The sequence below is a fragment of the Diachasma alloeum genome, unplaced genomic scaffold (genome assembly GCF_001412515.2).
Source record: "Diachasma alloeum isolate Michigan unplaced genomic scaffold, Dall2.0 Dall_scaffold_00181, whole genome shotgun sequence".
In the NCBI taxonomy this organism is placed as follows: domain Eukaryota; kingdom Metazoa; phylum Arthropoda; class Insecta; order Hymenoptera; family Braconidae; genus Diachasma; species Diachasma alloeum.
Genome location: NW_021680347.1, coordinates 579,222 through 594,812, shown reverse-complemented (window position 1 = coordinate 594,812; position 15,591 = coordinate 579,222). Strand labels below are relative to the sequence as shown.

At 37.4% G+C, this 15,591-nt stretch overlaps 1 protein-coding gene across 6 annotated transcripts in view; it reads right to left on the bottom strand.

Annotated features, from left to right (window-relative positions):
* LOC107045974 (collagen alpha-1(XXIII) chain) overlaps positions 1-15,591 on the bottom strand; it is a 113,556-nt gene that overhangs the window by 20,221 nt on the left and 77,744 nt on the right. For 3 of the 6 annotated variants that reach the window (XM_015268404.1, XM_015268412.1, XM_015268443.1), the window contains exons 1-4: positions 6,951-7,046; positions 5,712-5,912; positions 2,213-2,251; positions 1,916-2,117 (exon numbers count right to left, since the gene is read on the bottom strand). In XM_015268404.1, coding sequence (XP_015123890.1) covers positions 1,916-2,117; positions 2,213-2,251; positions 5,712-5,912; positions 6,951-7,046 — 538 coding nt within the window. Of the gene's footprint in view, positions 1-1,915; positions 2,118-2,212; positions 2,252-5,711; positions 5,913-6,950; positions 7,235-8,445; positions 8,525-15,591 lie in introns of those variants that run through there. The other 3 variants (XM_015268418.1, XM_015268429.1, XM_015268407.1) reach the window with 2 other exon arrangements.

Sequence of the window (15,591 nt, the reverse complement as noted above, 5' to 3'; positions counted from 1 at the left end):
GTGTACGTCCAATCAGAACCAAATCCTCGACTCGGGGTGCTAGAAGCCCGCATTTCATTATTTATCATCTCCTAAACTGTGTAGTCCAGCTAGTTGGCATTTTTTTCAATAGCTGCGGACTATTATAAACATTATTTATGAAAAACATGGGGACAATCTTAAGAAAAGCGTGTTTTCTAGGAATATGCCTCAACTGTATAGCAAGCGAAGATTGAGCGGAGAGATTTCTTCACGGGTACTTAATTTAAGAACCCGTGAGTTGTTGAAATAAAAACCTTGAGGTTCTTAAATCGCCAACCTTGGTTTCTCAAATTATCTTCATTAATTACGGCGTGACATCGCAACTTAGGCAACCCCTCCCCCCCACTCCCAGAACCTCTTCCTTTCCCCAATCGCGTGACGCAATATTTAATGTACTCAACGGTCCTTATTTTAACAACCCAGGATTCTTAATTTCAGCACCGAACTTCCGAAGAACAGAAACTTTTTTCCGATGTTAGTAACGATCAGATTAGAAGTGTTAAATAACATAGTCTTATGAGAAAATGGCATTCTCAGGGTTAATTAAAAGATTCAAATTTATAAAAAATGTTAGTACATGAGAAGAAATGGATAGGAATCCTTTTCCAATATAAAAACTCTTCACAGTCTCAAACTCGTTGGCCATGATAAAATACGCTAAACAAACACGAAATTTTAATACTCCGTTGGTCGCGCTGTGAGCGCCGCGCCGCACTTTTTCTGATCTTTTAAATTATACTGCAGTGAAGCGTCAGAAAATTTTGAAAAAATTTAACATCTCACTTTGAAGTGTCTAAAGGCATATCAATGAAAATATCCGCCAAAAATATCATAAGTAATTAGATTTTCAAATTTTTACCGTGTATGAGCCGAATTTTGAGAAAAAGATGGCAACTTTCAGCTTGAATATATAATTAAGGGTAACACTGAACATAACAAATCTCACGGGGCATTCTTCAAGTATATGATCTAAATCACTCATGATTATTTCAGATTTTTCCTAGACCTCTCAAATTTATCATTATGTCGATTTATGCTGGTGCGGCGCGACCAACGGCGTTCGTAACTTTTGCGCGACCAACGGAGTGTTAATCAAAGAAATAATTTAAAAAACAATTTGATGGATCCCTTTCATGCACTCATTAAAGTTAGAATTCATATAAAAGAATATCAATCATAAATAATTATTTTTTTCGGCATTTGAAATTCATGTTTCCTCGTTACACCCACCGCCTGCTCAACTGGAATATGTTCATACTACTTTAATTTCGCTCAGTGATGGATAACGTTCTTCTTAACTTTCCTGACGAGTATCAATTCGCTTGAAATTTCTTCTATCCCTGGTAAAACAGTCTGATTATTTCCGACTGGGTGATAAAAAATGAATCGGCGTTAATGATGTTTCTGTCTTTGCCCGGTGAATTCCGATTGGCTGGTAGGTTTGGAGTTTGAGAAAATTATGAGAATTAATAGGATCAAGGATATGTGGCCGTTATCGTCCGAGTACTTTCCAAAAAAGTGGTTAATACATCTCATATTACGCATATAAATATTTAAATGAGCAATAAATATTAAATATTTATATGAGCAATATGAGATCTATCAACCACTTTTTTGGAAAGTAATCGGACGATAACGGCCACATACCCTTGTTCCCAATAATTCTCATAATTTTCTCAAACTCCAAACTCTACCTACCAGCTAATCGGAATTTAACAGGCAAAGACAGAAAAATCATTAACGCCGATTCATTTTTTATCACTCAGTCGGAAATAATCGGACTGTTTTACCAGGGATTAAACCCTCGCCAGAGTTACTCTCAATCCTGAATTAAGGCTGTTGAAATCGGAATCCAACGATTTCTCGACTCTAAATCACAGTACTTATGGAATACCTGGTGCTCCGGGTTCACCCTTGAACCCTTGAACTCCACGACCACCATCTTTTCCATGATCTCCTTTACTGCCTTTCAATCCCGGTTCTCCTTTCGTGCCTTTCGATCCGGTGATTCCACTCTCTCCTTTCGGTCCAGGATGTCCTGGCATCCCAGCGTCTCCCTTCTGTCCCGGTAATCCTGGCCTCATCGTAATACCCTCCTGCAGATTGAAGCAATCATTACAAGAAAATCTTCTGTACACGAGTCGTACTATTTTATTTTGATGTGCTTCCTCATGAATATATTTTCACTCACTCTAGATACAGGAGACATTCCTTGTCTAATCCAAAGAGGCTGCGTGGAGGAAAATATGATGTTGGAAATATATTTTGCAAGCCACGTACAGCATACAACATTGTCAATAAAAAAAATAACATAAAAACGTCTCCAATTCTTTAGATTCTAACCCAAGAATCTTGAACCTTGAAGAACTCTGATGTTTGGCCAAGTGGAATGAAGTTATCTGAACCATAGGGTGCATAGAGCAAATACCACCCTGTGCGCGTCTGAGTATACTCAGTCTATATTTACTTGCTGAAGGATACGCATCACTGGCACTGACTGACGGATAGAATGAGGGTAACTGCACATGTCGAGCGCCGCGAGGAAGTGTGTGAACGTCACACAATCACGAAAATCCGTTGGATATATGTATTGTGTGATAAGGTCTGAGGAAATTAAAAACTTTCAGCGAATTTCCATTGCAAATATAGTATAGTTTACTTCAACTTTTCACAATAGTTGAGTGGAAATGCAGACAATGAAACGTGGCGTTGAAATCGAGTTTATTTGGTGTGAAAGAGGGGAAGTTGACGAATGAGAGGAACTCAGTGAAAACGTTTGGAGGCCAGCTGGGAAGGAGGGGTCAGAAATGAAGCGGAAACTGGTTAGTGAGCCAGGTTGACTCTCTGATGGAGATAAAACAAGATAGTAGACTCGGTAGACGGAAATTTTACGTTGGTGCAAAATTTTCCTGAAAGGCTAACGACCCGTGGGGTTGGGAGTTTGACGAAAAACTTTTCATCCGAAGAACCAATGGAAAAGTCAGTGCTTTTAGTTGGGCTTGTTGAGACAGGGAGAAGATGCCATCGAATCTTTTCGAGTCCACCATCTGGCCGCTTCTCTTTACCTTCAACTCTGACGTTTGCAGTGAAACCATCCGACAAAGAGCGAAATAGGGAGAAGAATTATAAAACGAAGAAGGAAAAACGTACTGAGAGTAACTCTTTTTAAAGAATTTTCTTTTTTTTCTCTCTTCCTTCTTTTTTTTTCTGTTGACTCTTCTCTGCACTTTCTGACCCTCTCATCGACGACTTTTACACCCCGTTACTCTTGAAACTGGCGGTTACTGGTTCGATGTAGGCATGCACTAGGCAGCCGAGAAATTGGTTTCTGTATTCTCAGGGGAAATCGTGTGGCTCTCGGGGCCCTCGCGTGCTCATTCTACCATGACTGTGTAAGACAACGACACAGCCAATATATACGTACAACATACCCGTCCCTCTCAAACATTCACTTCCGAATCGACGAGTCAGACAGCTCCAATATTTGAATATCGGCTTTGTCTCTCAGCCGAAAACAGATAGTTGAATTGCCGGAGTGAAGAACATTATCAAATTAACGACTTACTCCTGTCTTATTCTTCTTCCCTGCTATAAATCACCATTTTCCTAACTGCATCATCAATCTACTCTTTGATTTGTCCCTAGGGATATAGCGGCAGCCGGGAATTAGGAAATGAGGATGCCTTGATACTTCTGAAGTTCCTCTGACCTCGTTGAGATTCTGTGACCTCGATTCGACATAATGTCAGCTCGTTGATCGTTTCATATGGTTCACAGAACATCGTGTGACCCAGCGATCATTAAAATGATTGCTGTATGAAAGACGGCGGAGTTCGACATGTAAAAGAAATTTGAAATAAAGAAGTAGCTAGGAATCGGATAGTTCAGTTGGAAGAGTACACGGAGAAATTAAGAGTACACGTGAGAGAAATTTTATCCTGGTAAAAATAAAAATTACCGTGCCGGTAGAGTAAAAATTACTGTACCGGTAGGGTAAAATTTACCAACCGTTCTAGAATTTTCGTTGTTATCTACGTAAAAATTATTGGTCTGGAAGGGTAAGATTTATTATGTGTCAGGATAAAATTTCTTTTTTTTTTAATCGTTATTTTACATGGCTTCGACCCAGTTAGGGTATACTGCGATGATGATCAAGACTTTAAATGGTTAGATCCCACCATTCTACCCGGCCGAGATTTGAACTAGGAACCTTTCGCATGTGAAGCAACGAACTTACCCACTGCGCCAAGCCATCGGGATAATAAAATTTCTCTAATGTAGAATAAAATTTGATCATCGTATATTAATTTCTACTAAATTTCGGGATAGAAATGAGGAAACCATGACTCATAATACACTTTTATAGAACACAAATTTTTCTCCGTGTACTCGACGTATAATCGGAAGGTTCCGGGTTCAGATTTCGGCCTGGACCATCCAATTTTGTCAGTAATTTTTCTTGCAAACTTATATTGAGAATCATCCTGGTTCCCTCCTACCTATTCCAAAAATCCTATCCAACAATATCCTGTGACGTCACCAAATGTGGAACCCTATATAAACTCCCCTCTTCGCTAGTAGAAATTAAACGAAATTCTGCGACATTGAGCCAAAGTGCCTATGCCTATAACATGGAATGTCGTGCACCAACGGCGCCACGAGATCCACGCGAAATTCAATTTCTACTAGGGTTGTGTCATATTTTCAACAACATTATCCAATTAACGACTTACTCCTCTCCGTTTCTCCTTCTCTGCTATAAATCACCATTTTCCTAACTCCATCATCAATCTACTCTTTGATTTGTCCCTAGGGTTATAGTAGTAGCGACCATTCGCAGAATGGGAATGCCTTGATACTTTTGAAGTTCCTCTGACCTCGTTGAGATCATATGATCTCAATTCAAGAGAATGTCAGCTTTTCTTGTAAACTTATATCGAGAATCACCCGGTTTACCTCCTACTCCAAAAATCCTATCCAACAATATCCTGTGACATCACAAAATGTGGAACTCTATATAAACTCCCCTCTTGTGTCATATTTTCAACAACATTATCCAATTAACGACTAACTCCTCCCTTATTCTTCTTCTCTGCTATAAATCACCATTTTCCCAACTGCATCATCAATCTACTCTTTGATTTGTCTCCAGAGTTATAGAGTGATAGCCGGGATTTACAGAATGGGGATGCCTTGATACTTTTGAAGTTCCTTTGACCTCGTTGAGATCCTGTGACCTCGATTCGAGATAATGTCGGCTCGTTGATCGCTTCACATGGTTCACAGAACATCGTGTAACCCAGCGATCATTAAAGGGGAGACCGTGATGATAATATCGACAGGTTTACCAATGAATTATTGGGTAACAATCCAGGAGATTTTGCTGAACATACTATCCTCGTAATGAAGATCTTCGAAGGCCTATCTTAGTGATATTTTTATTCAAACTACAGGGTTCAAGTAATTATCGATGAATCCTCAAGCGTCTTGTCATATTCAGAAAGGAATAAAAGAAACTCCGAATGAAAAGGGAGAAGAGAAGCGATGTGAATATTGAGGAGGGTCTTTAAAAGATTCATTTAACGTTTGAGAGTAGCGTTGCGGTATCCCAAGAGTCTAGCACTCAGCGATGATTGCCTTGGCATCTGAGGCAGACTGAGTACTTCAGTACATCATTAATCGATACTCACCTCGTGGGGGGAGAAGTCATCAGCTTTGCCTGGTGGTCCTGGTGGTCCGGGATTCCCCTTTTCTCCAGCTATACCATCTCGGCCTGGCTCACCCTTTTGTCCCTGTGGCCCTTCTGGTCCTGTCACACCGAGGTCGCCTTTGTCGCCTTTAGGGCCAGCCGTACCCGGTAATCCACGCTCGCCAGGTGGTCCTGCCGATCCCTTGAAATTTAATTTGATTATTAATTAATTAGTTTGGTTGCAGGTCTAAATATTACGGAACCATTACTACGGAGCCATTATTACGGTAAAAAATATTACGCAAAAATATTATGGGACAAAATATTACGCAGAAAATTATTACGGGACAAAAAATTATTGAACCGTAATATTACCCTACATAAAGGTATGGAATCAAGGACAACCCTTTATCCGCTCGATTAGGAATTCTCCTAAAATCAAATCGATACAATAATAGCCCAACACCAAAAAATATGACCCGAGGTCAGTTACCATCGATTACTCAACAGGTGTATGAGTTGGTACGATTATATTAATCCCCCAAAACAAAATAAAATTCCCTCAAACATTCACACACAAAACCGAAGATTCTTCAACAAAAGTTAACTATATCGGAATGCTCGACACGAGTGCGTTGAAATAATTACCATGTCTCTTCATTTCAACCTCAGCCAAAAAGGTGCAAAACTATTATTACACAAAGGTTTTTTATTCAACAAATTACGAATTTGTGAAACAAAAGAAATGCTGTAAATAACGGAAAATAATAATGAAAAATAACACCGACGTCGGTAAAAATGTTGAAATATTATTTCCAATAATAAAAACGACCAATAATAATTAGACCCCGTAACAATTTGGATCGTAATATTATTTACCGTAATATTATGACGTAATATTTTTTACCGTAACATTTATACCGGATATCAATTAGTTTCATTGTTCTGCAATGACTAAAATTTTAGTGAATGCCTGCATATTCGCTTCTAATGGAAATTGTTGTGATAAATGTGTTTTTGGTAACGGAATGCCTCATGTATATGTATTCATGGAAATTGGAAATTGATAGGAGAATTCCTATTCTACCTTCAATAACATTGTTCTGGTTTTCAAATGGATTCAATTAGTGATCGGAAAATTATCCAATTTCTCATTGTTTGAATATTGTAAATAAATACCGATGAGTGCGCTTTTACTGAGTGTGCAATTGTATACACAAATCAATGAACACATAATTACCGTTAACCCACGTTCCCCCTGTTTTCCTTCTTTGCCGGATACGCCAGGCTCTCCCTTTGGCCCAGCAATCATTTTTGGCATCATGAAGCTTGTCATCAAAGCAGTTACATTGCAAGTGCATGTGCCAGGTTCACCCTTCGGTCCCGGTGGTCCTTGTGGCTTAATTCGCTTGTCATCGTCACTTAAATCGTACAGATTTCCAGGGGGACCCGGCGGTCCCGGGGAACCACGCACACTCTCGCCCCTCTCACCTTTATCACCTTTGTCGCCCTTTAATCCTCTTGCTGAAATCGAAGCAGTAATTGTTTATAAGAAGGGAGGCTAGTGGTTGAACATGATCTAGTCGATGTTGTTTTATTGATGCCAATCCACGGAGAGAAAAGTTCGATAAAAATCATAGGAAAGATACACACATAGTAAAAAATTTATAAAATATTTATCTATTGAAAAAAGTTGAGAGAAATGGGAAAACGTATGGAGACAGATATTAATATGCTGATCATGATATCTTGTGTTATGACTGTAAAATCCATGATTTTACAATAGAGATCTCAAAAACATGAAACCTTAAGTAAGGTTGTAAGGGCACAGGAGTTGGAATCGGAAAATATACACGAAGAGGATTTTTTTAGAAAAATTCTAGTGCTAGCACAGGAAAAGAGACGCAAAGTGATGGCCAGGAAAAAATTCCAGTGCCGGCACTAGAAATTTTATTGGGGAGAACGTGAATTTTTCCCTGTATTTCTGTGAAAATTTCACAGAAATCCTCGGAAATTTGACCAGAAATACCATGAAATTTTATCTTAACACTAGAATTTTTCACAGCCGGTGGATTGTAATTTTTTCTATTACTCGTACTACAATTTTTCTACAAAATTTCTCTCCGTGTACAGCGTGAACTTCCATTGGAGCCTCAATGTTGGATTTCATGGAGAAAAAATGTAGTTTTGAAAAAAAAAATCCAGTTTGTGGAAAGGCAACATGAATCACTTGACTTTTACGGAAGGAAATTGTGCCCTGAAAAATGTATCAATAATCTTTAATTATGGGGGAAACAGGTCAGTGCAGCTGCGTAAAGGGTTAAGTACGTTGGTGGAGCCCCTCAAATTTCTAATGAGAGCTGAGGAGAGGGCGACTCGCAGTTGGAGAGAAGAAATCCGGGCGACGAAAATGAGTTAAAAATTATAATTTTAAAATTGTAATCGAAGCACTACTCGATTAAGAAGAGAGGCTAGTGATTGAACATGATCTAGTGCATGTAATCTTATTGATGCCAATGCACGGAGAGAGAAAAGTTGGATAAAAAACATCGGAAAGGTACACACACAGTAAAAAATCGTGAGTTAATTTCGACTTTGAGTTCACCCCAAAAACGGTGTGAACTTATTTTCACTTTTTTCACGGACAATTTTCTACTCTCTGGGGTGAAGAAGATCTAAAAATGGATTCCGCTGACGAAGACACGTCGAAACAAAAAATATTTATTCTTACTCACCATCAGGATTTGGTGGCGGTGGTGTAATGAATGGTGGAGGGTTGTTCTCGTTTTTATCATTATCCTCCACTTGGTCGAACTGTAAAATTGTTTGATGGATTTTATCGTTTTAACTCGTGACATATTATCTATTAAACATGTATAAACAATTAGCGAGCATTTTCCTGGTCATTGGATTAGTTACAAATAGATGAAACCAGTGAAGGAAGATTGAAACCATTCGGTTCTGCAATTTTAGTATTTTTTAAATCACAATAAATTGCATACAGAGACATATAGGCATTGTTACGGTATCTCTGTTGAGCTTCCGATGAATGATATTGACGTCAGGGGAGAATTGAGAAACCACTCCAGGAATATTGAAATCACAGAACTCCCTCAATCTATCTAGAGTATACACAGAGGAATGTAAAACCAGAATGATATATTGTAGCTCTCTGGGAGTGATGGCAGAAAAGCTTAAAAAATTCTGCGTCGCGGGAAATTAATATTCGCCCACTCCAATATTTCAACAGCGCTGTATACGTCGAGCCTCGGATCTTAAGTATTTTCCAATAATTATAGCGCAACATCAGCTGTACACTTGGGATTTTGTCACTAAGTCGACCAATTACTCGGTAATTTTTCAAGTGGAAAAACTCCAGGGACAGCAAATTTGTTTTCATTCAGTATATGCAAATTTGTGCTAATTTCACGGCACGGGAATACGTTGACTGATATCGTTAAAAAGATGTAAGAGTGGTTCGTTAAATAAATAAATAATTGCATGATGAAAAGTCTCCGGGGATCACTCAGGCTTTAATTGTCATTTTCTCCTCAGAATTGAGTTAAAAAATTCGTTACTGTTTGACGAATAATGACACAGCGCCGGGGTAGAGTTGTTCATTAATTATCACAGTCGCGGAAAGTCTCGTTAAAGTTGAAAATACATGGTTCAGTGATACTGCAGCTGTGTGGTGGTCAACGAATGCTGAGCAGTGTACGATCACATTAACACGGAGGTGTTTTGATAAGTGCGTCGCTTGTGAAGTACAATTATGTCACTTTTGTGAAATTTGTATGTTTCTCTTTCGAAAATTATTTGAAGCGAAGCTCACCATGGAAAGAAAACTTTCTCATTTTTCGAGGAAGGATAAATCAAAATAATATTTTTTCCATGATTTCTGGGAAGTACCATTTTTGGTTGACGAATGAACTTCAAAAAGCACACGGAAACAAAATTTACTTGAATTGAACATAAAATATGCTTGAATCAAGTATACTTTATACTCGAATCAAGAATAAAATATACTTGATTCAAGTATATTATTCTTGATTCGAGTCTAAAATATTCTTGATTCAAGTATATTTATTGGGGAATGGGTGTTTCAATTCGAGGATGATGATTTCGTATCAGCCCGGGTTGTACCAAGCGCTCTCAAGTGTGATATAAGGGTCAAAAAGGGGAGGTTAAGAAATGAGGGTCGGAATACTAGATTCAAAAACTGAGGGCCTGAATGTAAAGGAGAAGGAATGAGCGTCAGAATGTTAGGGTTAAAACAAGAAGGTCAGAATATTAGGATAAAAAAATTAGGGTCAGAATATAAAAGTAAAAAAAGTGAGTGTCAAGCAATGAGGGTCATATAGGGGCTAAAAGCGGGGATCAAGCATAATATATGACTTATATTTAGACCCTCATTGCCTGGCATCCACTGTTTTTTTTCCTTTTATATTTTGACACTTATATTGCACTTAAGAGGGCTGGCTACAACCCGGCCTGATACAAAACAAACATCTTTGAATTGAAATACCCATCCCCCAATTGAGTATAAAATATACTTGAATCGAGTATATTATATACTTGAATCAAGTATACTTTATATTTAATTCAAGTATATTTTTTTCCGTGCATCTTCTCGTACATTTTTAATAATTAAGTAGCGATAATTGATGACTATGTTCCAAAAACCATGACAAAAATTCATTCGTTTGGATCTTTTTTAGTTGAATTCTCGGTTGCGAAAAATTCAAATCTACAAAATTCGCTTTCCGAGGGAAAATTTTGTCGAAAATGGTATTTTGATTGATCTTTCCTCTTGAAAGATGAAGAAGTTTCCTTTCCGGGGAGGGCCTTGTTTTACATATTTATATATTGAAATAAGTTGAGAAAAATGGGAAAAATTATGGAGACAGATATTAATATGTTAATCATGATATCTTCTCTTATGACTGTAAAATTCACGATTTTACAATAGAGACTTTAAAATCATGAACCCTGAAGTAAGGGTCCAAGGCCATAGAAGTTTGAATCGGAAAATATACAGCATGAACTTCCATTGAAGTCTCAATGTTGGATTTCATGGAGAAAAAATGTCCTGAGTCGAATAATTGGACCTGACAAGTTCTACTTAGGTCTTTCCGTTCAGAACTGGATAGGTCTTGAACTCAGAGAAAAATCTGAAGTTCGATTTACAATAAGAAAATAGTTGAGGCATTTTGGTGAACGATACGAATTTTTTTTGTATGCGGCACATAACATTATAGTAACTTCACAAGCGTAATTTTTGCAAATAAAAATGCAGTTAAACTAACCAAAGTTCAAAAGTAACCATGACAAATATATCGTGAGGAGAACTGTAAAATAGTTGCAATGACTACATTCCATTGTAGTAATTACTTCTCCGGCCATAGTTACCGTCACCTATGAAAAATTGTTGAGGACTTTTTGACTATAATTCGATGGTGATGGAATATAGTCAGAAGAATTATATTTTTCTCTCAGTGTGGGAAGCCTCTTCCCAAGTGCTTCCGAGATCTTTCTGCCTCTGGTGATGTCCCATTTCAGCATTCGTTAGGTGTAAGCAGGACTTGTATTCAGACTTGCCGAATCCTTGCTGGTCCCCGTAATTCCATGGGCCTATATTAAATCCGGGTTCATATCCCTGTTTTCGCATGCGTTATTGAGATAAAAAATGCAATTATTGTTTTTTTTTTAAATCTCGAGAATCGACATTTCACGAGAGGGTGGGGGGAGACGCATGTATGCGGAGGCTTGAAATTTTTACCCAACAAGGGGAGAAGGTTGCAGAATTTATTCTAGTTACTCTTGTCCCTCCACTTGCATGCGTTGTCTAAATAAAAAATGAAATTGTTAACAAATCTGAACCTTGTTTCAAGTGAAAATGAAAGTTTTTTATTTCGACATTTCTGGCGCCTCCGAGGGTGTCATTGGCATTAGAGGAGTCAATAAATACGGAATCAACATTCACTTGGCGAAAAAATTCGATTTTAGAGAAAGTCGATTTTTCCCCTGAAAAAATCCAAGACCAGACACTTTGGTCCCCGGTGAAAAAATTTTTTTTTTCAGTTTTCACTTTTTCCACATACTGTTGAGAGTTCTGAATAACCCATCGCTTAAATAGTTGGAATCAATGTTCACCCGGCTAAAAAATTCGATTTTGGCTAAAGTCGGCGAAAAAAAAAATTTTCAGTTTTCACTTTTTCCACATACTTTTGAGGGTTCTAAATAGCCCGTCGCTTAAATAGTTGGAATCAACGTTCACTCGTCTAAAAAATTCGACTAAAAAATTTGGCTAAAAAATTCGAAAAAGTCGACTTTCCCTCTGAAAAAATCCAAGATCTGATCCTTTGGCTCCGGGTGAAACAATTTTTTTTTCAGTTTCCACTTTTTCCACACACTTTTGAGAGTTCTGAATAGCCCGTCGTTTAAATAGTTGGAATCAACGTTCACCGGGCTAAACAATTCGATTTTGGCGAAAATGGACTTTCACCCTGACGCCTGACCCCTGATCCCTGACCAGACCCACGTGAAAGTGAAATTTTTTTTCGTCTTTTCTGTCACCTCCGAGGGTTTCATTGGCATCAGGGGGTCAATAAATACAGAATCAACGTTCTCTATGTTTTATTTAAACACCGCCTGCAAACGGAGAGATGAGGGTGGCTAAAATATATTCTGCAACCCTCTCTCCTCGTTGGCTACAAATTTCAACCCTCCGCATACATGCCTTCCCCTCCGCCCCTCGTGAAATCCCGCGATCTCGGTAGTACAGAGGAGGACTTCTCAGGGCCGAAAAGAACTGAGGATTCAAAAGGTTTCCGGAAAAGTACGTCACAGAACTGATTAGGACTTACCAGGTCAATCTAGATCTGGAGAGATTTTGAAAGATCTGTGTACGTCCAATCAGAACCAAACCGTCGACTCGGGATATTTTTGAAACAAAAAACATCAAGTTTGTGGAAAGGGACCATAAATCACTTGACTTTCCCAACGTGTGTGTGAAAACTCTATTAATATTTTTTGATTATTGGGGAAATAGGTCATTACAGCTGCGTAAAGGGTTAAATACTCTGGTGGAGCCCCTCAGATTTCTAATGAGAGCTGAGGAGAGGGCGACTCAGTTCAGAGAGGAAATCCGAGCGACGGAAATGAATTAAAAATTATAATTTTAATGGATTAAGGGGTAAAATAAGTCGGATTAAGTCATATTAATGATCATCTTGAGATATAATTCCCATGCTGGACTCATTATGCTACATTTCGAATGATGCAATAATTGCAACCATCACGTGGAGTAATTCTTTAGAAAAATTCGATTGTGAATACTGGCAACAATCACAATGGACCGTCTAGAAAATTTCTGTTAAGGTCAAATTTCTAGGGCAGGTAAGGATGCTGTTAAGGTTAAATTTATAGGGCTTTCTGATAAAATTTTTGGGAATTTCAGTGAAAAATTCATTCATGTACGTGAACAATTGACATGCTACCCAATAAAACATCCAGAGCCGAAGAAATTATTTTTTTCTACTCAACCCTGACCGATGGCCGACTTTTATCACTACCAGAGTAAAACTACAAAAGTTACTTGAGGTATTTAAAAAATTTCAGCAAAATATTTACAGTTCTCCCATAGAGTGAAAATTTTTAGAAGAGAAAGTCTTATAGGGTGTCTACTGAGGGTTAAATATCTGTATTTGCATATACAAATAAACTATTACTACTATAGTACTAGTATTATTTTGAAAGAACGGATTGCGACGAGCCCTGTATGATTTTCGAAAAGATGCAAAGTCAGCACTGAATCAACGACATTGATCGAAAACACTGAGAGAAAAATATGATTCTTCTGACTATATTCCATCACCATCGAACTATAGTCAAAAAGTCCTCAACGATTTTTCATGGGTTACGGTAACTATGGCCGAAGAAGTGATTACTACAATGGAATGTAGTCATTGCAACTATTTTATAGTTCTACTCACGATAGATTTGTCATGGTTACTTTTGTACTTTGGTTAGTTTAATGGCATTTTGATTTGCAAAAATTACGCTTGTGAAATTACTATAATGTTATGTGCCGCATACAAAAAAAATCGTATCGTTCACCAAAACTGCCTCAACTATTTTCTTATTGTAAATCGAACTTCAGATTTTTCTCTCAGTGAATCAGATTCGACTTTTTGCCAATGTCAGTCTTCTCCAAGCATCATTTCACAGAGAAATCCAGGTATGAGGATATATTTTGGTCACAATTACGGCTGGTCAATCACGCATAATTTGTACGAAATGAGCATAGTCCATATAGTCATTGGATTAGCGGCTACATTCCTCATTACGAGTCTCGTTGATAATATCTCATGTGATAAAATGAAACTATAAACAAAGGAGCAGAGGGTTAAACAAAGCAACTCAATGAAATTAGTGTTTCAAATAATTCTACATAGCTCATTACCAAATCTGTTACCGCTTTACGAGATCGCGTAATAGACACATGCATATGAGTTTTACAATGTACACAATTATTTTGGGCTGCTTTCCACAATTCCCTCCAATAAAAAAGTCATCTGGATTCAATCAATCTATCATTATTATTTCATCGATTTCAGCAAAATACGTACACGGAGAAAAGAAAATAGTAAGGATTACTATACCGAAATCCGCATACATCGTAAACATTCCCAAAGTTTTGTAAGTTTTGTAAGTATTACAAAACTTACTACTATGTTAACATAGTAAAGCTTACAATGTTACATAGTAGAGCTCCCTATATTACGTAAAATGTCCTATAACACAATGAAATTATTCTAAATAATTAAATACCATCAAGGAATGAACCATGAGTAGATCAATGTTGGACACAGAAATATAATTAATTCAAGAACAAATTTTCTTGTTGTAAGAATCATCGAAAAGAGAAATTATGTTTTTGAATGAAATAATGGATTTATTTAGAGAGTTATTCATAAAGCCCATTAAAATCTAAATTAAATTTCCAGTTCCATTTTTATTCATATCAAATGACTAGTTTTTAAATGTAAATAAATGCTTTCTTCGTACAAGTCAATGCTTTATTAGTTGGAAATGTGGAGGCATTGTTTAGATGGCGAAGGGAAAGAATTTATTGATGTGTAATAATATTGTTTGAATCAAATAAATTGTTTACTTATTTCTAATTGATTATCTACTTCTAATGAATGCACTATTTATTGCATATAATTGAAACTTTGTCATTTAAATAAATATGTAAATTTCGAACAAAAATATTGCAGAATTTAACAGGAAAATTTTAAATAGAGCGTTTGTTTTAATCGTTATTTTACCTCGCTTTGACCCGGTTAAGGTATACTGCGATGATGATCAAGACTTTAGCGACCATTCTATCCGGCCGGGATTTGAACTCGGAATCTTTCGCATGTGAGGCAACGAACGTACCCACTGCGCCAAGCCACCGGGCAAAAATAGAGAGTTTAATTTATTTAATATTTTTTAAAGAGTTTAAGCCTTAAGTGTCTTGACTTTATGAACGCATTAAGAGGCAATCGCGAATTTCAACCGATTATTTTAGAGATAATTCCTATGTTCATAGGACTATTTTCCATTCACATGGTAATCATTTCTATGGACATGGTAGGTATTCTTATGTAACATAGTAACCATTACCGTGGGACATAGTAAGCATTACTACGGAATATAGTAAGCATTGCCATGTAGGGACAGTTGAAAACTATTTACTAAGTTACCCTTCTCTACTATGGCTATGGTAATGTTTACTATTTAATTTACACGGGGATGGCGTGACGACATCATAATGCCCTTTTATATGATACGTGCGTGTAACCGCATGGGTTTCAGTTGACTATAGTCAACTG